Source organism: Larimichthys crocea, chromosome III, assembly GCF_000972845.2.
Source record: "Larimichthys crocea isolate SSNF chromosome III, L_crocea_2.0, whole genome shotgun sequence".
In the NCBI taxonomy this organism is placed as follows: Eukaryota; Metazoa; Chordata; class Actinopteri; family Sciaenidae; genus Larimichthys; species Larimichthys crocea.
In genome coordinates, this window is record NC_040013.1 from 49,353,398 (window position 1) to 49,376,625 (window position 23,228).

At 39.5% G+C, this 23,228-nt stretch overlaps 1 protein-coding gene and 1 long non-coding RNA gene across 3 annotated transcripts in view; one reads left to right on the forward strand and one right to left on the reverse strand.

Annotated features, from left to right (window-relative positions):
- The first annotated feature begins 311 nt into the window (after positions 1-311).
- Positions 312-6,834, forward strand: LOC109139451 (uncharacterized). The gene is made up of 5 exons (XR_002042190.2): positions 312-680; positions 768-1,515; positions 2,105-2,239; positions 4,448-5,010; positions 5,681-6,834. It is a non-coding gene; the product is annotated as an uncharacterized LOC109139451 (long non-coding RNA).
- A 5,701-nt stretch (positions 6,835-12,535) lies between these two features.
- loxl2b (lysyl oxidase-like 2b) overlaps positions 12,536-23,228 on the reverse strand; it is a 35,877-nt gene continuing 25,184 nt past the window's right edge. Inside the window, exons 7-14 of one of the 2 annotated variants that reach the window (XM_010753961.3) lie at positions 22,128-22,279; positions 21,653-21,820; positions 18,618-18,783; positions 18,062-18,302; positions 16,741-16,856; positions 16,400-16,536; positions 16,204-16,315; positions 12,536-15,247 (exon numbers count right to left, since the gene is read on the reverse strand). In XM_010753961.3, coding sequence (XP_010752263.1) covers positions 15,177-15,247; positions 16,204-16,315; positions 16,400-16,536; positions 16,741-16,856; positions 18,062-18,302; positions 18,618-18,783; positions 21,653-21,820; positions 22,128-22,279 — 1,163 coding nt within the window. In that variant the 3' untranslated portion in view covers positions 12,536-15,176. The remainder of the gene's footprint in view (positions 15,248-16,203; positions 16,316-16,399; positions 16,537-16,740; positions 16,857-18,061; positions 18,303-18,617; positions 18,784-21,652; positions 21,821-22,127; positions 22,280-23,228) is intronic. The other variant, XM_027277888.1, reaches the window with a different exon arrangement.

Sequence of the window (23,228 nt, forward strand, 5' to 3'; positions counted from 1 at the left end):
CGTCTCTTTTTGGAGAGCCGGTTCTTTTGGCTCTGCAAACTATAAAGAGCCGGCTCTTTTGGCTCCCAAACGGCTCCTCACATTTTATTAATTGGTTTTAGTAATTAAGTATTATTTTATTATTATTGCTGTTATTATTATTTTATATTTTTAAATGTTATTATATTTTATTTTATTTTAGACATTGTAAAGCACTTTGGTCAGTGCATGCGGTGTAAAAATGTGCTATATAAATAAAACGTACTAACTATTTAATTAATTAGGTTAGGTTAGACATCTGCTTCATATTATGTATACTGTATGTGCATGTCTGTCTGTTTTGACTGGCTATTACTCGTGACTTCTAAACAATAATTTTTCAAACAATCATATTATATTTACCATAGTAATAATTACAGACAGTCAACTCTAATCTATCCCATTTTTCTCATTTGCTGATCCAAAAAATGAGCTGAATCGTGACTCAAAACTGTAATATCATCCAAATTGTGAATTTTGTGATCCACGACACCTATTTTAAATTCCTATGGAAATCTAGTTCTATTTTAATATCTGCTTCACTCCTTCTATTTTGTGTCATTGTATTTTACAGCCACTTATGTAGAGGCCAGGGTAAAGCTACATCAAGCTGAGTATACATCAGACCTGACAGACACCGAAGATTGCTCGATAAAAAGAAAGTAGGTGTTTGTGGGGGAATACAGATTAAAGGTCATTTCCATAATATAGAGGCAGTAGCTTATATATCTTCATATTAACCTCTCTAGGGCAAGGTCAAAACTCTTCCAGAGTCAGTGCAAGCAACTAGAATCAAGTGAGCAGTCTGATTCAGCGGAGGAACTTCCACCCGCTCCCCCAGAAAAACTCCTTTCAGCAAAGAAAATGACCAGCTGGATCACCAGCCCCACTGCCCAGCGAGTCGCCAGTTCAACTGTCCAGAGGGTTGCAAGTCCCAGTTGTGAAGCCATGTTCTCTAAACTTTTTACAATTGTAGAAGAAATTAAGGAGACCCAGAAGGGTCATGGTAAGATGCTAAATGTCCTGCTGAAGAAGCAAGATGCATCAATGATGGAGGTTTCTGATGGAGTGGTCTTCCCGCTGCAAAGTCAAGCAGATGTTGAGGCTTTTGAGGAGAAACTGGGGGACCGCAGTCTAATGTCTGCTTTTTTTTCAAATTGATTTTCATTAGCCTACAAAATAAAAATGTGTTACATTACAGTAAATTACATAAAGGCTACAACTTCTTAACAAATGTTTAGTTGACTTTCCGGCTGAATTTTTAAATTTTTGAAGCTTATTGTCTTAGCAGTTAATGTAAGCCTTTTTTTCTCCTTTTGGCTCTCATTCCTAGGTTGCCATGGTGGCAAATATAGGAGACACAAGTGTAGATGATGCAACGAAGCGAATGATGAAATACATTCTGTCAAACGAGCTGGCATTGGACTATATCCTGTTTGGTTGTCACAGGAAAAAGAAGTTTAAGGACTTGCGTCTTTTCAACGTTGTGTATGGAAAGTAAGTTAGAGAAGTTAACATTCCATCTGCAGGGATTAAAGTTCTCTGTTGCCCTGATGGATTTCCGTTAGTTGGAAAAGGGTTAAGTAAATTAGAGGAAAAATATCTCAGATGAAAATGCAAGGAATCTCTTTGTACTGGACAACACTATTTTGAGAACTGCTCATCTAATTTCTTTAGTAATAATACTTAAGTTTAAATAAATATATACATATAAATAGCATTTTTATTTTAAATCTGAAGCCTGCATTGTACCATTGAAGCCTCAACTAATGTGCATCAGTTATTGCTTTTAGTGCATTTTGGCATTTTAATGTGAAAACATGTTTATCATTTTATTATGATTATTTGTACACACCTCACAAAGCTATTATATATTATGATTATAAGGTAGTATTATAATAAAATGTTTTATTAAGTTCAAGTACTTCATAAATATTTTCTTGTCCTAAAAATCCATAACGATTATCCATCATACTCTCGCCAATATGGCCCTGAAGTTGGCCATTGTTTAATTCTAAATGGTGTTTGAAGAGAATATGTTTTTAAATGTTCATAGCTCATACTGTCAACCAAATTTGTTTTACAGAGGCCCTTAAGAAGAACTCATTGACGGCACAGGTGAACCAGCAGGAAGCAGAGAGGGCACTGTCGAAATGGTTCACTGGGGCAAGAGACAGAGGAGGACGAAGGGCATCCAGACAGCCAGTGCCAAATTAAAGTAGTAAGCAGTGGTGGAATATGAATTCAATTTGTTTTCATTAGTTACCCTGTTAAAATATTACTTAGTTATAAGTAAAACTACTAAAACAAAGTAAAGAACTTCAACTTTAACTTAAAGACTATCTTGTAATATTGCATTGTATTTTCATTACCAATAAATCTGTTGATGATTTTGTTGGAAAATATTTAACTGAAAACCAGAAAATATTCATAAATAAAAAGATGAAATCAGAGAATGTGGCCATTTTTTAAAATACATAGAGCCTGACTCAAACTGATTGGTCATTAATAATTTATTTTTTGATTAATTGTTGCAGCTCTAGGTTGGATGTTTATTCAAATTGTACTCAGTACTCAATTAGGATGTTGTAAGGCAATATTTGTATGTGTACATCGGTAAAAGGTAAGAGGTTTGTGAAAGTGAGATGCATGTATCATTTTATTTGAAAATTATTCAAATTCTTTCATTATGGTCAGTGGAGTAGCATAGACCAGGGATCTTAAAGCTGGAACCAAGATGGGTCTTGTCTATTTAACCCAGTTGGGGCCCACTTAACACCTAGTGTAATCCTACCTTAAACCCACACGGGCAAGCATGCGACCAACATAGAACCTGTGGACAATCCCACTTGCAACCCATGTTTTAGCCCACACTGTTCCTATGTAGGTCCCACATAGGACTTAAAGCTGGGACCAAGATAGGTTTTGTCTGTTTTGCCCAGCTGGGGCCTACCTATAACCTTGTGTAATCCTGCCTTAAACCCACATGAGCAATTGGCTTGGGGCCAATATGGAACCCATGGACAATTCCACTTGCAACCCATATTTTAGCCCACACTGTCCCCATGTAGGTCCCACATAGGACTTAAAGCTGGGACCAAATTACATTAGGAAGCTTACCATCAACGACTTACCTGAGGCTATTGATGACTTCTGCTCAATCATGAAGATGAAACTGGGACTGGAGGGGGACCTTGTGATTCAGTATAAAGACCCCGAATTTGATAATGAACGGTGCAATTTAAGTAGCATGTCAGAACTTCCTAAAGATAAAGCAACTTTGAAAGTGCACACCAAGTCTTCTGAATCATACCACACAGATTCAATGCTGGACACAGCAAGCCTGTCATCTTCCCTTGAGGACTCCCCCAGTGGTACCAAAACTCGTCAGCTGCTTCAACCATTTGTCATTCCTGCCTTTTCATTTGATGTTGAGTTAAAACTGAGGCAAGGAAATTAAATGAAGACATGAAATCAGACATCTTGGACAAGTTGGCAGAAGCCATCTATGCTCACAATCCATACCCATCATGTTATGAGTATGATTATGTGGCTCAAGCTCTCATCCAAAAACATCCTTGTTTGAAGGAACCAGGGTCTGTCAGTGGGTGGTATTGCTGGAAGTTCGGTTTAAAGTTCAAAATGGGCAACTTCTGGCAGAAGATGCGAGTGGTGAGATCCTCCGAGCTCAGAGTCAATGCACGTGCCTCAGGAAGCGCAAAAAGACTGAAGAGGGCCAGAAAGTCGGAAGTGAACTTCCTGCCAGATTTTCCAGAAGGGAAAGCCCAAAGAGAGATTGGCCATGGTCAGTGAGATGAAGAAGAGAAAGGTTGACTGGAAGCAAATTGGTGAAATGATGAGTGACACATTCGCTCTACGAAGGAAGGAGATTGTTGAAGATGAACCCCTTGTGGCACAAGTCAAAGACAGGTGGCCAGCCTTGTTCTCTGAACGGCAGGTAAAGTGTTTTTGAGTGGTTTTCTCAAATTTTGCTCTTAAAGGGATAGATGGATTATTTGAAGTGTGGTTGTATAAAATATTTATCCATAGTCACTGTGTTGCATACAGTACTGTGCTGGTATCAGAAGCCACTTTACCTTTGTGTGACTTGTGTGTTTTCCCATCAGAAAAGGCTGTCTGGTGGCAAGGTGAAGTGTTTGTTTTTTTATGGTGTTACTTTTGAACTCTTTCAGGACCTCACATTCACACAGAAGAAGGTACTTGATAGTGTCTATTATAGTAATCTGGAAAAAAAACCCAGTTTTGACAAGTTAACTAGTGAATGGTCCTAAATGTTGGGCACTCTGTGACGAGTTAACTCGTCAAAGGTCCTGAAAGAGTTTAAACTTAAAGTGTCTAGATTGAGAACTAATTAAAAACATACTTTTTGACTGTGTTTTTATTTGTTTGTTTTTATCCACATCCACAGATTGAAGCAGAATTTGCTCGCCTTATATCAGTTGACCTGAAGGGCTCCCTCTTTGCTGGGCTGGACCAGTATATGACAAGGTTCCTGGAGCTGTACAAAAGAAAAGAGTGGCATAGTGGACCTAGCCAGGCTGATGAGATGTCTCGATGAGTGTTAAGGAATGATTTTTTTCATCAGTGCCTCTCACACTTGTTAGCATCTTCCACACCATATTTGTGAAACTTTCTAACTGAAAGATACCCTGGGTGTGTTGAACCTGCTTCGTAGTGCAGGCCCCAGATGTCAAAGAATGAAGCAAACACTAATATCGACAGTGGATCATTAAGGTCTTACAGTATTAAATTTGATTTTTAAAATGTGAGGCCATAAAATGTCTTGATGTCTTGTTTTTACTTGTGAGGTCTTAAATAACTGTTTACAAGCAGATACAAATAGCAGTTGTTGAGGAGTACAGTTTTTTTCTTTTTGAGCAGAGCTCCATACACCACAAGAAGACAGTTCTTCTGCTGGGCCTTCCTCACTTTCTCAAGGAGGATCCCTCCAGTTTTTTCAAGACTGTTGAGGTAAGCATGTTTAATTTCTTTATTGCAGCGGTAAGGAATAAGTTGAGTTAAAATGGGTTGTTGGGCATGCATATCCGCATAGCGGCCTTTCTCGGTTATTTCTCGCAGCGCGCACGGTGGAAATGCTCTCATTGATTCGAGTGGCAGTGATCAGCTCCGGTGACCTCGGTGGTCTTGGTAGAGCACGGCTGTTGCAGCGACCCTGGGTTTAAGTCCATCTGACAGTCCCTTTGCTGCGTTTCAAACATCCTCTCACTTTCTCTGTGCCTCCTTGTCTCTCTCCAGCTGTCCCTTCAAAATATATGCAAAGCCTAAGAGGGGGGGACAAACAAACAAAACTCAAGACAAGACTCCTGAGCTGGTGGCAATGAGAAATTTAATTTAATTTTCCTGAAAATCAATGGCAAACACCACACTCCATTCATTTTACAAAAATGGCTGAAAAGATCTGTCCAGCTTAGATGATCAAATTCAAGTTTATTCACCAAGTTTGGCCTAAATCAGCAAATGGAACATTTTGTTCAGTGGCCCTTTTAGTTGGGTGATGATTGTTATTAACATGTCTCAAATGGTAACCTTGTTTTTGTTTTTTGTAGATATCAACATATATACATTGCTAACAGAACAAGTAAAGATGGTAATTTTCTGCCTTCTCTGAAATCTTGTGTAGGCCACAGATGATGAGGAGACGTTCACATGGGGAATGAAAGTTGGTGTGGTCATGGTGAAGGATGGAGAAGACATCATTGACACAGCAGTGGTCCTTGAGGAAGCAGTGATTATGACCAATCAGCATGACCTCCCATGTGCCATTGCCTTGCTGATGGGTCTTTTTTTTTCTCTGAACATTGACTATCCAAAAGAACTAAAGTACACGTTCGAAGTGATTCAAAAGGTCCTGATGAACATAGGTGAGGGACAGTGTTCCTCACTTGTGGGACATGGGTTACGTAACAGGCTGCTGAGATGGTATCAGAACTCATCTCATGCCTGAGTGTTAAAACTTTATTTTTCATGTCAAGTTCTTATTTTGTCTATCATAGGTTTTGCTAATGCAAATTTTTCAATTTTTCACTTAAATTCGTATTGTAGTAATTGTAATTATTTAGCGCTCAATGGACATCTAGCTCAAAGAAGACGCTCCTTTTGTTCACCTGTACTCCGTCCACACACTCGGAAATTTCTTCCATTTCGCAGATGTTCCGTTTAGACATGTTTACTATTTAGACCTTGTCAGGCCGCAGAGGACACTTTAATGGTATGCTGTTCCATTTACCAGTGTGGAATATGAGGTTACAATGGGGACAAATGAACAGAAAAAGAAAATGAGTCATTCCACATTTCAGATCTATACTCTGAAACTGTTGGACCTCCAACATTTAATTAAGATGACCAGGTTCAGCTGTTGCTTCCTTTCCCACAACCCGTTGTACAAAGAGCGGCGTTTTTCAAGTGTTATTGTTTCTGTGTCCCGAGGTTTTTCGGGAGGGGCGCGGGGAAAAGTGAAAATCCGAAGTACTGTTTTTTGACTTTTGTGACAAATCATTTTCATATTCAGTAGTCCCCTGTAGAGGCTCAACTGTTACTTACCTACAGTCCTTTGCTTCCTCATTTACTGCCCCTCTGAGAAAATGCCCAGTTGTCCAGCTGTGTATTATCACTTCACACTTTGTTGACTTGAAATGTATCATCCACATCCATTCCCTGCGCTTGTTTGTGAACTGCTGATGTCGAGGCAGAGGGGGCAGGGGGTTGGACGAACACACTTGATTAAAAGTGTTCACTTGGGTTGGCAATGTTATGCAATGCACCAATAAACGCTCATCTCCTTGCATGTTAATTGTTGTTTGTCATATTTCTCTTATAGTCAATTACATCTATTGTACTAAAAAAAAAGTTTTCAGGCAACATTAGCTATGTTGAAATGGACATTTAAGTTCCAAGAAATCTTGGATATGTTAAATAGATGAATTAATTTAATTTAAATGATCTGACACTTTTAATTAAGATAAAAATAGATTTGCAAATTAAAATAACAACCCTAAACAGTTCAGTCAATTAAGTCCAAGTCAACTGAAAAAAAAGTTCACTCAATACTTCAATTAAGCTGAAATACATTTACAAGTTCAGACAACTACCTTAAGTAGTCAAACCCTCCCTCTTCCTCTTCCTCTCTCAGCAATGTCTTCCAAAGATGCTCACCTATGCTCTTTTATTGCTTACTTCCTGACTGAAGTGTTAACAATTACATAACACCTGTTTGGCCAGGTGGCACATATAGTGGCCAATGAGCTCATGTAGTGTCATTTTAAATGGCAGTGTTTTGAAATTGCAAACATGTGACTATGTCAGATTGTTGTGTCTTATGCAGAGAACCGCGTTCAGTACACTTAAAAAAACAATTCCAATTGCAAAATGTGTGTCAAGCAGAAAATGTATTTAAAGTTTTGGAGATTTGAGATGAGGTTTTGCTCCCTGTGTGTCAGCAACTGGAAAAAACTGTATTGACCAGATGAGGGAATACCCATTTCACAAGGGGTAAATTAAGATGAGACACTATTGATCAACACATAAAATGCATTAGTAATTGTAATAATATAATGTATATCATTCTGAAAAAGCCCATTCTGCATAATGTGTACTTTTACTTTTACACACACAAAATCACACTTTTCTGTAGCAAACAAATCCATTACTGGACATCAGAGGTTGAATTAACTAAGTGTATTTACTCAAATAATGTAGTTTAGTGTAAATTTAAGGTACATACTGCAGTATTTCCACAATACATACATTAACGTAGAAATAATATTACAGTTTTTCTTAATTGCTAAAACACCGAAATCTAATTGTGCAGTCTGCTGTCAATACCTTAAACTATTTCACATGGTAAAACACAATTTGCAGATCTCACTTACACTTTTCAGCAAACTCTAAACACATTGTTATTCTCAAAACACATTTTGCACTCTAATGCACGTCATCCAAATTTGTAAATACAAAGAGAGCAGATGTGTCATTACTGTGTTGTTACTGAATACACGTGTATTCAGTGTATTCAGTAACTGCTGTGCACATTAGGCCCAGCAGGCAGAAGCCCAGCGGCGGCGACAGAGACAGCAGAGCAGCTAGCGCTAATTGCTAACATTAGCGGCCAATGCAAAAATTAATGCAAATTAACATTAGCCACTAGGAATTAAATACATGCTAATTGTTAACATGCTAATGATAACATGCTAATGCTAACATGTTAATGCTAAAATGCTAATGTTAACATGCTAATGTTAATTGCTAGCGCGTCAGCACATCAGCGTTAACATGCTAATGCTAACATGCTAATGTTAATTGCTAGCGCATCAGCGCTAACATGCTAATGTTAAAATGCTAATGCTAAAATGCTAATGTTAACATGTTAATTGCTAGCGCATCAGCGTTAACATCCTAATGTTAACATGCTAGCGTCAGTGCATCAGCGCTGTCATGGTAATGTTAACATGCTATTGCTAACATGCTAATGTTAATTGCTAGCGCGTCAGCGTATCAGCGCTAACATGATAATGTTAACATACTAATGGTAACATGCTAATGTAATTAGCATTTGCCACTAGGAATAAATGCTAAATGCATGTAATGCTAATGTTAATGAACATGTAAATGTTAATTAGCATTAGCCATTAAGAATTAAATACATGGTAATTGCTAACATGCTAATGATAACATGCTAATGTTGAAATGCTAATTGCTAACATGCTAATGTTAATTGCTAGTGCGTAAGTGCATCCGTGCTAACATGCTAATGTTAACAATAAAAAAATGCTAATTGCTAACATGTAAATGTTAACATGTTAATATTAACATGCTAATGTTAATTGCTAGCGCATCAGCGTTAACATGTTAATGCTAAAATGTTAATGGTAACATGCTAATGTTAATTGGCCTTAGCCACTCGGAATTAAATACATTTTAATTGTTAACATGTTAATGGAAACATGCTAATGGTAATTAGCATTAACATTAGCCACTAAGAATTGAATACACGTTAATTGCTAACATGATAATTGCTAACATGCTGATGTTAATTGCTAGCGCATCAGCGTATCAGCGCTAACATGATAATGTTAACATGCTAACATGCTAAATGCATGTAATGCAAATGTTAATAAGCATGCTAATGTTAATTAGCATGTTAATGTTAATTAACATTAGCCACTAAGAATTTAATACATGGTAATTGTTAACATGCTAATGTTAACATGCTAATGTTAATTAGCATTAGCCACTAAGAATTAAATAAACACTAATTGTTAACATGTAAATGTTAAAATGTTAATATTAACATGCTAATGTTAATCGCTACCTTTCTGGGTTCGGGAGGCAGACACGGTCAACACCTTTAAGAATAGACTTAAGACTTTCCTTTTTGATAAAGCCTATAGTTAGGGCTGGCTCAGGTCATCTCTTAGTTATGCTGCCATAGGATTAGACTGCCGGGGGACTCCACCCCCCACCCAGGGTTATGCCTAGCCAGGCACGGTATTGGTTGAAGATGCAGTCACATCTCCCTTACCGAAAACCCTCCCTTTCTCTCTCTCTCTCTCTATCTCTCCATCTCTCCATCTGTGGACATGTCTCATTAATGCATGCATGCAAACTTCCCGGAGTTTCTGTGCTCTGTCGTCCAGCAGGTTCTCATGGATCGTGGCTGCTGCTGTGATCCTGCACGACGTCCACTACATATATTATTACTGTCATTATTGTTACCATATCTGCTACTGTAATCATTTTTATCATTCATTGTGATTCATTGTCATTTTGTCAAGTCATTGTAATTGTACAATATGTTTGTGTTGATTTGTCCTGTACACGTGACATCCATTGCACGTCTGTCCATCCTGGGAGAGGGATCCCTCTTCTGTGACTCCACATTTTTTCCCTGTTAAAGGTTTTTTGTGGGCAAGTTTTTCCTCACTGGAACCGAGGGTCTAAGAGGGTGTCACTCCCTGTACAGATTGTAAAGTCCTCAGAGGCAAATGTACTTTGTGACTTTGGGCTATACAAATAAAATCTGATTTGATTTGATTTGATTTGCTAGCGCATCAGCGCTAACATGATAATGTTAACATGGTAATGCTAACATGCTAATGGTAATTGCTAGCACGTCAGCGCTAACATGTGTGGAAATGTATAATAATGTTTGAATTAAAATAGATGTGTGTTAAATGGATCTGGGTAAGTATAAGGTCACACAGAGTATATTGCTTTTGAGTGTTGTGTAACTAGTATAAGTGTTTTGCAGGAGTTGCAGGTTCAAGGCCTACACACAGAGAGAGAGACGAGCAGATAAGCAGAGAAATAGGAGACTCCCCTTGGTTAGAACTGAAAGCAGACACAGAACATCTTACTATTGTGGATTATATTATCTGAAGTGCCTAATAATCATTTGAGATATTAAACTGTGTGATTATGTTGAACTATTGCTTTTAAGAATGTTGTATAACCAGCAGAGTGTTTTTGCAGAAGTTGCAGTTTGTGTCTGAGTGCAAACTGTGGATTATGCAGTGTTATGATGTTTAATTATACTTTTATACATGTTTTATTATACTATGTGTACGCCAAAAGATGTGTGATGTTTGACAGCTATATACAACACAGTAATCATTAGAATTGTGCCTCAGGACTGCTATGAAAGTATAACTAACGTGCTTTGCAAAAGAGTTACAGAAAAGCAGGGCTTGTGGTCTGAACATACTGTGCAGGTTGGGGATGGCACCCAGCTACCAGCGAGAGCGAGGTCAGGATGCTCTCCAAGACAGTCATAGGGAGGGGTGAGATGAGAACAGAACAGAAGACTCAGGACCTGTTATCAAACTTTGCTATCATGCTAGAGTAAATCAGTTTTAATTACACTCTGCCTGTGCACAAAAAGGCATAGCAACAGCTGACAAAAGATGATTGGTCACAACAAATGTACTTTCCCTCTCTGTGTGAATGAATAAAACCAGCCTAAACTGTAAATGGGCAGAACTCAGCTGGGTGTGATGGTGAACAGACTGCGGAGTCTGTCAAAGCTGTGTTCTCCCTCTTGCAACAGGTGAAACTGGAGTACTTGTCTTTGTCTTCTTTAAACTCAATATCTCTCTGCTCTACATCAGGTCTACAGAATTCGGGGTGGTTTGAATCACCACAACACATGCTAATGTTAACATGTTAATGTTACCATGCTAAAGCTAATTAGCCACTAGGAATTAAATACATGCTAATTGGTAACATGCTAATGCTAATATGCTAATATTAATTGCTAGCGTGTCAGCGTTAACAAGCTAATGCTAACATGCCGTGTCTAAATAAACATGTTAAAAATGACTATTTGAGGCTTTTTGAATGACCTGACCTGCAGCTCACCCTGGTTGCTTGGCAACCTCAAGCATGCCTTTGACTAACTTTGTTGAAGTCTCTGTATGATATCAGACTATCAAGACTACATTTTTAATGTCGGCCATTTTATCCTTGTCTCTCGCAGACACAAACACAGACACATAGATAGAGACAGACAGACACACCACACACAGACAGACAGACAGGGTAGACACACACACACACACAGACAGTACAAGCACACATGCACACTCACACACGGGACAAGTCTTTCAAAATAATAGTCCCTTCAAAATAAGAGCCCATTAAAAAGGCAATGATGACACAGCTTGTTGTATTAATACTGAATTTACTGAGCAGTGTCAGTAATAATGTATGGGAGCGACGGGGCCAAAGTCAGGCACACTCAAAATTTCTTTAGAAATTTTCTAGTTATTTGTCCTCTATCACTCTTAAGCTGGTGATATTCAGTTGGATCTCTCCTTTAAGCCTGATGAGTATGAAAAAAAACAAAAACTTAAGGTCACATCACACCCAGCTTATCTGCTTTGCATTGTCTTACCATTAAGTTCAGGATGCTTTTTAAGGTGGTGCAGGGTCAGGCGATCCATCCTGTCACTTGTAGGTCAGATCAGGGCTTACTGTTGATATTTGAATTATTTAACAGTTTTCTCAGTATCTGCATGTCTGGTCTTGACTCACAATCTAAAGTCAAAATCTACCAATATCTGGAAATTGGCGGGGCATTTTCATGTTTAGTCCCTTAAATTTGTTAGTTAGATTTGTGTTCCAGTATCTATTTTTTAGGTTGTCCATTGATTCCTTTATGAATCACAATATGTTTTGTGTTTGAAAAATACTTTAAGCAGACAATGTTTATTTACAACCGTCATACGATTTTTAGATGTGCACTGAATCTGACATCTGAAGCGGTAAAAAAACACATCTGTGGGGGTGAATACTGCCAAGACCTCAGGTAAAACAAGCAAAGGCTTCTGGGAAATCCAGTGCAACGAGAAAGAGAATCTTTTAGCACATGGTGAGTGTTTCAAAGACACCAGCTGATGGCAGTGTGATGAGCTGAAGTCAATCTGTGCCTTTGAACGAGTCCCTCTGTATTACACCAACAACAGCTTTCCATCAAAGTAAACAAGAGAGAGCAGCAAAGATTGGGTTGCTCCGTGACTCAGACTTTTATTATAGCTTAACACATAAAGCACATTGTTTCTTACGCTCAGTTCAAGTATACTGTTAGTATACATAATGTAGCTGTTCAACATGTACTGTACCCTCAAAAAACAGAGGACCAGTTTGATAGCACCATTATAAAAAGTACAATAAAACAGGATTCACACACACATTATTGTACGTAATGTATTTTTTTTAAACAAGGAATAGAACTGTAAAAAAAAAAAAAGAAAAGAAAAAGTGTTGTCTGAATAGAAAAACAACACATTTGCAGCTCTGACTGTCTAAACAGGGAGACATGTTGTTCCATGTGCTCTCTCAGTGAGGAGAAGATGCTTTCTATGCCACAGCAGGGTGGATGAGCTCCTCTGTTTCCTGGTAAAGGCAGCACCAAGCCATGAGAGGAGTCGGCTAGAAGTTGCCTTTACTACTGCAGAACAGTCCTGTGATCCTCCTGTAGAGCCGACAGAGTGCCACTGGCCATGGAAGACTTAAGACACACTTCAGTAACATATAGATATATGAGGTTTAAATTTATCCTTAATATTTGTATTATTAACAGGAAGAAGAAGAAAAACTCTCCAAGCCTGTGAGTGCGCATGCTGGTGTACGATGTTTGACTGACAGCTGAGCTGACGGGGACATGAATACACAAAGCTCTGCTAACTGCAGCTTACACGCCGATCTGTTAGCAGCTGTGTGTCACGCTGTACAATGTTCTACAGCTGACAAGCTCATTAGCTCTCTACCTGCAAACTGCCCTGGTGGTTAGTAGCTCATGCAGCTAAGGTGACATCCATGCCTGTACAGAACAGAAGAAGAAGATAGCTAGAAGGCTGATTAATGTGAATTGTTAAAAGTTGGTCTTCTGTGTTATGCCCTGCTATGCACAGACTTTCATCAATTAGAAACAATGATGTTACTGCTGTAAAGTATAAAGGTGTGTGCATCCAGAAGTTTAGAGGGATGGCAGTGTTTTTAACATCCAGTCAGTCGACATTACAGATATCTTTCATTTAATTATATAATTATAATCTTGAATCTTGAAATTATAACACATATAACACAAGCTTAATCTGTAATGAAGTTTGAACAGAAGTTAATGGTGTATGTTGTAATTAAATGATATCTTTAATCACAACTGATACTGATCAAAATCACATTATGGATATGTCGGATTGGAATTCAAACTAGTCAAAAAGTAATTATTAGCAATTATCTACAATTTAAATGCTAGCAGGTCATGCCATACTGCCTGGTGAGCTAACCGCTAACTGGTGCACAGCTCCGAGAGATTGCCTCTATTTTATCTCTGACTCTACTCTATCCAATAGGCTACGATAGATTTCTCTGTTTTGGTTGTCCATCCAGAGAAAGCACAGGACGTGATGAACAAAGTGGATGTGCGTGCTGTAGAACATGCAATTTAATTTCAGTTGGACTTGAACAAATCTGCTCACACTGTCATTTCAGCATGACAGTTAGACATCGGAGCATACTGATTTGGCACAACTTCTAAAACAACAAGAGAAGAAAAAATAAATGCTGAGTTCATTTCAGGGTTTAAAGAGAATCTCTCCTACAGTAACTGAACGAGGAGAAAAGAAGCATGAGGTCCCGTATTGCTTCAAAAGCAAAATGTAAAGAGGAATGTATCAGGATGACGCCTGAATCTGAAGTTTAAATCAGTCAGGGAAGACATATCCCAATTTTATCTGCATCTTTTTGCACGACTGGAAATCAGAAACCTCTGACAAAATGCATGCTGGACTCTAGACTAACTAAGATTCTTCCAGCACTTGCAACACTAACGCCCACATAGGATCATAGTGCAGCAACTTTCCAGAGCAAATTCTAAAAATAAAAAAGCCAATTTATGCTCCAGTTACTTTAGAAAAGACACTTCGAGGTATTTGGTGATTAGTCCTAAAGCCGAAACAGGCAATTAGTAATTTACGATGAACCAGCTGTTTGTTTTTGGAGGAGGCTTGTGTCACAGCTGGATTTGCAATAACTCCTCAGTGAAGATGTCAATCGTGTAATGTCAACGTGAATAACTGACATGCTAAAGAAATGGTCACCTCAGTGTACGTGGACTTTAGTGTGTAAAAGGCTTTTCCAAACACAGACCTCTGCTGTTGTTATTGATGATTCCTCTCCATTCTGGCAGCCTGGCATGGGCATCCAAACTGTTTGTAGTGTGTAGTGGGTGCAAGGTGTTGCAGCAGAGTTCTGTTAAAGTGCTGCACAGAGAGGACACATTCTTGATGACATTCTCCAACGCTGCACTTTGTGTGAAATACCTGCTTCTACCCAGTAGGTTTATTTAACCAGTCACTGAAAAACATGGAGACTGAAAGCGTTGCTAAGGCTGTAGCTGCCTCTCTTTGGAGAATCAAATATTCTTTCTGCTGAGGGGGAAAAGAAGAGTGAAAGAAAGCTGCTGCTCACAGATGAGGGAGGACATAAAAAGATGTTTTGACCAGGGCAGGGCTGGCAGGGTGAATCCACCACAGATGGAGATATGCAGTGGTTGGTGGGCTTCAGATGGCCTTCACGCCAGAGGGGTAATGGCTGGTCGACTCTTCGCCTCTGCTTTGTCTTTACCTGTGGGTCACCTGGTTGTTGAGGAGGCCCGGGAACGTCTGTTCTGTTTCCGTGCTTAATGAACCACCTAGCAGAGACAGACAGAGTTAGCGCCTACACACTGTCCTTGTTTCACACCTCCACTGGTACATGTGCATGTGGGGATTTGTGCCCTGCCAAGTGTGCTAGATAATAAATCAGAACATTTTATGTTGCTCCTTACAGCTACAGTTACCATAAACATGGTCATAGACTAAAGCGTAGGTTTTTCTTCACAATGGGAACAGCACTTTATTAAAATAATCCTTACTCATTACTATGACAACCTGTTATCATGTGACCATACGGGTCATGTGATGACCACTGATAACTGGGCAAACTGGGCATTTGCTGATGAAGACCATGAGAACGTAAAACTTGCCTTTCTGATCTACCGACCACCCAGAGCTCACATGTTCACACACACTGATGATTCAGGAGTGTGCAGCTCACATGATACTCAGCTCAGACATTCACAGTCACAGCTGTCTTCAGCTATTTGAGGTTCAGTATCTTGCACAAGCACACTTCTTTGATTAAAATTACACAAACAAGAGTCTCAGTATTTCAACCAATGGCCATAGTAGTCATTTTGAGCATGCATTATAGACGATGTATCAACATCTCTATAATGCATTTCTAGTTGTATTTTTACAAAGCTAAAGCTAGCTTAAACTTTGAGCTAAAATCAAAGTAAATGTCAGCCAAGAAGAATGAGTGCTGCAGAGGATGATGATGTGGAGTCTGAAGGTGAGGGTTCACATCCTGAAGTCTCTTGGTGCCTTGAAAATGATTTTTTCTTAGATTTTGTATTGATGAATGATACACATAACTTCTTTTTCTATTTCTGCACAACTGCAGATAAAATGAGGCTCTTAGGTGTTCCACTAATACTGTTTACAGTCTGAAGTGACCTGAAGTATAACAGTAGTATAATTCTTACATCAACACAACACATAATTCTTACATCAACACATCAACACAAGACAAAGTGTGAGGTCGTACCATTATGGCAGCTGTACATCCACACACGATGGCCATCATATCGACATCTGCATTTCACAATGTTATTGGAGTAGTCTGACTCGGGTACTTCGTAGTTTGGATTAATTACTATCTGTGAGGGGAGAATATGAAGAAGTCCATGAGCGTGTCCATCATTTGAATTGGTATGTGTGACATATGTAACATGAAACATTACCTGGAAGATGTAATCTCCAGGTTTGAGGTCAGTTATGTCGACCCATTGGCAGTCGATGTCATGCCTGTAGGTATCCCAGCAGCCCACTGTGATACCCTGATCGCCAAAGTTAGCACATTCGTACCTCTTTTCAATACCTGCAGTAGAAGAAAGAAAATGAGTCACATATTCAGTCCTCACCTTTTAGCTCTGTTTTGGTCTCTCCCAACTATTTAACCACTAAATCCTCAGAGACCTGAGGGGAAGTGCAGACTTTACGCACAGATCCATTCTTATAATAAAAATATTGACTGATGTGGTTTTACAGCTCATTATAAGCTACTTAAAAAAAGAGTCCTCACCTTCATCACACTCTGAGTCCTCCAGGCAAAAACTTGCTTTGTGTCCTTCTGCCACTTTGGTTCCATTGAGGCTGAACAGGTCATAGAGCGTGAACACCTCCATGCTGTGATAATGCCTACACACACACACACACACACACACACACACACACACACACAGAGAACTGTTGTTTTAACAAAGTCAGGCTGATGATGCAGCACATGTTTAAGAATGGCACTTCTTGTTGTGTGCTATGGCTGCAGTCTCTTCTTTCGCTCTACTTCTTTAAGCTCACAGCAGCAGATTGGTACCTGTAAGCATCGACATTTCTTTGAAATGGTTTTAACACCACGTCAGGTTGTGCCAGTCAAAGGTGCCAAACGTTTGACATGTTGAGAGCTGGTAGCTGTGCGAACCTGCCAACCGTCAAACTGTTCCACCAGCCAGCACAGCAACCACAAAAATGTGGGACTTTTTGCAGCGTTATGTACAGTAGGTTTAGCTTAGAGCACATTGTCAATTACAGGGCAGGATAACATATGGAAGGCTGAGTCATCTGTCTTTCCTTGAATTAAGTCTAATTTGAGATGTCATCTCTGAATCCTTCATGTGTTCTTCAATTATGAGGAAAATGAGGTAATGTCTCATATCATGAAGTTCAAACTGCCGATCGTAGAAAGACTTATTCAGAAGAAATTGCTTACGAGGGACTTTATGCATGTGATTTCTAATTAAATTGTGATTTATGTCTCTGGAATATACACTGGTTACAAATTTTCTGTCTGTGATTCAGAACGCTATTGTATGATAAATGAAAATCAATTTTAAGATGTGAATCTGCCTGCTATCATTTCCCACAGGGCACTCATCGTGCTTCAGCAAGCTCGTTGTTCTGTGAAATGTTACACAACTTTTCATTTTGGACACCAAGTTAGATTTTTTTATTCATGCTTCCAATATTATGTTTCCATATCTTTCCTCTTCCTGTCAAACAATCCCATCCATCACAGCAAGTGATGACAATATTTAAACATAAGTAACTTGTTTCTTTAATCTATAAATAGAAAAGATTACTTTCCTGTCTTAATGTCCTAAGATAATCCAGCTCTGTACATAATGCACAGGCATGATAGTGGTATTAGTTTTCTCATCCAACTCTTGAAAAGTAAGCAAAATATACTTGTGTCAATAACGATTTGTCCCAAAATGTTGAACTATTGCTGAGGAAGAGGCAAACATGTATTTGAGTTTAAAGAGAAAGAGAGGATGAAGTCAGAGCTGTTCTTTAAACACTGAACTCAAATTAATGTTTGACTTTTGGCCCTGACCTGTGACACTGACCTGTGACAGTCGTGCCACACCCACGAGTGTCTGCCAGCTTTGGGCCGGAAGTCAGACTGGCCGTTGTTGTGGATCTGAGAGGAGAAGCGCAACAGGCGGCGGTAGGAGTTGGCTGGCACCTGGGCAGAGGTGGAGGACAGGCAGTTCTCCTCGTATGCACACTGTAGCATGAACATGGGCCTGTCCTCCATGTAGGTAGTCTGCTCCACCACTTGAGGGTTCAACACCAGGTCTGGAGCCGCTGTGGACGGGAGAATCAGAGGAAAGAGAAACCCACAGAGACAAAACAGATTTAGAAACAGAGGAACGAAAAGTGTGGCATGTGTCGAGTAAATGAGTAGTTTCTGCTTCAGGCTGCAGAGCCCTCTGCTGATTCAGGACGGTGTTTCACTTCTGCAAACATTTAGAGCTTCACCAGAAGAAGAAATCATTCATTTGTTGAATTAAATGTGCAGAGCAAAAGAGTGAACGTATCCATAAATGATTTACTTTCTTACATGACCATACTTCTTAAAAGGGCACAGACAAACTTTACACATGAATGTGTCTGTCTTACTCTCAGAGCAGGAGACTCCAGCAGCATTGCGTCCGCCTCCTTTGGGGCAGCTGAGGTGGGCTCCGTGGTGCAGGCAGTGGGACAGAGACATCTCAGTACCAGAGCAGCGAATGCCACTCATCACCACGGCGTCTGCACTCACCTCTCCCGGCCAATACCACGTCTCCTGTTGTGAAAACATGAGCCATGGTTCACAACTGACATTAGGGTGACATCCACATATGCAAAAGATTTCAGCACTCTCTGTACTCAGAGCTCCTCTGTTGATAAATCAGATCAAATCCGTCATCGATAATTCCACTCTGTCTCCCTCCCCACACAAACACAACCTCAGAGTCATTTTCCACAGCAACCTGAACACCATACCAACTGAATCACCAGAATTGCCTTTTTCCACCTAAAACACAGCTTTTCTCCACCCATCAATCTCCTCATGGACCCACGCCTCCATAAAGAACTCTGCTCACTCAGTCCCACTCCCATGACCACATCACCCAGACTCCTCTGGCTCCCTGTCACACAAAACGATCCAATCCAAAGTCCTCCTAACTCACAAAGCCTCATGAAGACCTGCTCCACCACCGCACTCTGTCCTGCAGCCTCCGCTCCATCAGTGCACAGTTTTAAGCATGTACAAAGAAATATTATATTAGAAATTAATTTTTTCAAGTTAGTGTTGTTTCTATAGCACCAAATGATAGCAGACGTTATCTCATGACACTTCCCATACAGAGCAGGTTCTGACTGTACTCTTTCTAACATTGTACAGAGACTCAGAGCATCCTGCCGTGAGGTATTAGAGGTCAGACACCTTGTGATTTATTTTCAGTTTTCTCTTTATTACACATTGAATATTTATTGTTTTTATGCTATGCATCTCTTACATGTACATGTAGGCTGACTCATGACGATTGCAAAGCCTCTTTTCTTGCTATGCTTCTCCTGTTTTGTCCATCCACTCCGCACTCCACCTGTGATATAATGCAATTACTTTACCACCAAAATGAATTCTTACTACATGATGCCAAACTGACGAGGAACTACACGCACAACTGTCAGAGAGTAAAGAGGAGCTCACTGCAGAATGAACTTCCTCTGTGCCTCCACGAATGTCATGAAGAAAGGCGATTCTCCATTCTGGCCACTAGATGGCAGACTCTATCAGTTTACAGCATTATGGATGGATTAGGCGTGAGAGTTGTGCAATATTATATTCACGTCTTTAATAAATTAATGAAGAAAAGTAAATGTAAACCTGACATTCTATCACCTTATAGAAACATTATTTAACAGTGTCCCTGCTCTGCTCTTCACTCCATAGCTCTGTGAATACTCTGAAAGGGAGAGAGGAGCGGCCACAGTGGGAATAATGGAAGTATATGGCTGCCAACATTCAAAGAAAAAACATTTCATTATTGAATTATAATTTCCATTTTTATGCACGCAAGATATGACAAAATCAAATCAAATAGACAGTACATTAATCATAACACCAATATACTGATAATAAAACGATGTGCCTAACCTAATCTATATGAATTAAGCTGGAACCGCTTTAGCATTTCTATTTGAATTCTGTCCTGATTGTTTCAAATGACAAGAAAAAGTTCTGTGAAATCTGTCAAAATCAACCATGAACAAGAATATTTCATTTTCTGTTAATTAGTAATGCGCTCATAAGTGCACAATAAGGGTCTGTGTCAATGTCACCAGGACTGTACATTATTTCATTCATTGGTTTTCCACAATTTCACGAATAATGTTTTTCAGCAGCTAAAACTGAAGATGTCCACTTTATATTATACTGATATACTGAGTGTCAGAGTCAGCCTGTGACTCGGTGCAGTTCTGGGGTTTATGTGACACTAGGTGTGTGTGTCAGTATAAACCTGTCCTTAAACCCCTTAAAGAAGACCGGAACCTGACTGGCTGTTCATTTATGTTGACACCTTGTAGGAAACGGGCACAATAAAATATGAGGACAAAGTATCAGAGCAGAAGAGGACTCTGAAACCAACCCCACACCCTGCTGCACTGTGCACTGTGTATTTAGAAACTTGGAGGAGTTTTCTCTGGCTTGCTCAGTGGATATGGCAGATACCAGTGACCCTCTCCATTCAGGGAATAGTTCTCACATCACAGCACCAGATGGACCTCACTGGTACAGTCAGAACAGAAGGATAAACTTCACTGTTTCTTTCTCTCTTATCTGAGCAGACTCTGGCCACAGAACGCCGTCCTGACATCCACAGTTTGACTAGATGTCATTTTTACCAACTTCAAAGACTTCAAGTTTATACTGTGCTGCTGTCAGGACGATGAACCGCTCCATGCCGGAAACTTTAACAACTGTACTCTACTAAAATGTTCAAAACTTCTGATTTCAGACTTCTGTTAAAAACTGAGGCTGTTAATAAAGTTTCATCTTAATTAAATAAACATGAATATCCTAGTCTGTCATGGCGCATACTATAAGTTCTTAACCGGAGAAGAACTCTATCAGTAACTTTGACTTCATTATTTCAGGAAGAAGCTACTTCCAGTGCTCGGTCATCGACTCAGCCACTCAGCATTGCTCAAAGATAGGTCGGTGCATGAACACAGGTAACGCTTTATTTTAAAGGCCCCATAGTTTCCATTATTCTTAGCAAATCAGCAGACATGGAAATGTTTGTTTGGATTATCTATAAGGAAGATAGAGACTGACGGACTGACAACGGTTTATAAAGGTATGACTAACTAAACTCAAATAATTGTCTCAGAACATTTCCTCTGTTTTCCCTATAATACATAGTTCTTTCCAGGAAAATGATGAAGTTTATAGGCAATAAGAAAATTAAACTAAAGTTTCCTGCAGAAGGATCTATGTCAGTTCTGGTTTGATGTACTGAAAAAACATTAAACTAAATATTTACCATTTGTTGTTTTTGTTGTAACCATATTATATATTTCTTAAGAGGTTGTAACATTTGAACTAAAGGAAATGTAAAAGACAACTCACTGTTTTTTCAAAGTTTGACTGCTGACACTCGTACCTGGAAAGCGTTGCTAGCGAAGCCCAGGCCCAGCTGTCTGCAGACCACCATGGCCTCCATGGTTCCCCAGCCATCACTGCACACCGTCCCCCACACCAGAGAGCCGTTCCTCTCCACCAGCACCTCCACACGGCCTTCATAGGGGTTTCGACCTCCACTCAGACGCAGCTTTGGGCATGAAAATGAAAACAGATGTGCCGACTTAAAAGCTGAATTGACTTCCCATTCATTTCACTTATACATGAATCGTGATGACATGATATTTAATGCATGGAGCTTTTTTTTTTAAATCTAAGATACATTTGGTAGCAGGTAATAAGCATTACTGCAAAGACAAACACAGCTTACATGACAACATATATGAGAGAGCTATCAAATATAATAATATATTTAATAATAACCAGTTTTTGGAAGAAAAAACTTGTTACTCAGCGAGGATGTGAGGAAGTGTTTGATTGACCAAGCTGAGACTCACCGACTCCTGGAAGCCCATAGCAGGAACGTTACATCTCACAGCTGCATCCTCCTCATGGCTGCAACCAAGAGCCTCCTTGTTGAAGTAACACTCTGTGATGGACTTCTCAAATCCAGAGCACTCCACTTCATTCATATGCACCGGGCCCATACCTGAAAGACAGAGACAGAACAGCGTGTTTGGAAAGGATTTGTTTTTTGGCTTCACACTAAAACTGAGAGGAGGAAAACAAATGATTATTCTGGCTGAGAGATGTCTGTCCTGATTTCATTTCATCTCATCACTTCTGTTTAAATTACAGCTCTGGTAGCCTGCCATCACCAGACTAATCCGCAAATGCCAAACAAAACATCAAGAGCTCGGCAAGTGCGCCTGGTTCCCAGGCCACAGCTAAGTGTATAATCTAAAACTTTGAAAGAATAGTTTAATATTTGGGGAAATCTGCTTATTAACATGTAAACATCAAAACAATTAATATGAAGCCAGCAGCAGATCATCTCAGTTTAGACTTCCAGGACTGGAAACAGGGGAAACAGCTAGTTTGACTTTGCTATTTAAAAAAAATCTGCGTACCAGCGCCATCATCAACCAACAATACATAACTCATACACATAACTCTGCATACAGCCACAACATGTCATTTATACTTCAGTTTCTGCACCTAATGAACAAGACATAACAGGTTTTTGTGGGCAAGTTTTTCCTCACTCGAACCGAGGGTCTAAGGACAGAGGGTGTCACTCCCTGTACAGATTGTAAAGCCCTCTGAGGCAAATGTACTTTGTGACTTTGGGCTATACAAATAAAATTGATTTGATTTGATTTGATGTTCCTTTGTAAACCAGTTGGCACCTTGCATGGCAGCCAATGCCATCAGTGTATGAATGTGTGAATGAGATTTGTAGTGTAAAGTGCTTTGAGTGGTCTGAAGACTAGAAAGGAGATATATAAGTACAGTCCATTTACTATTTACCATTTTCGTTTCCACAAACCCACAGAGAATTACCACCACCCTCACACTATACATTGCATTGCACTGCAGCTGTTTGCAACAAATAAGAAAAGCTCTGAGAAGCCAAATGCACACAACCTGCTGAGCAG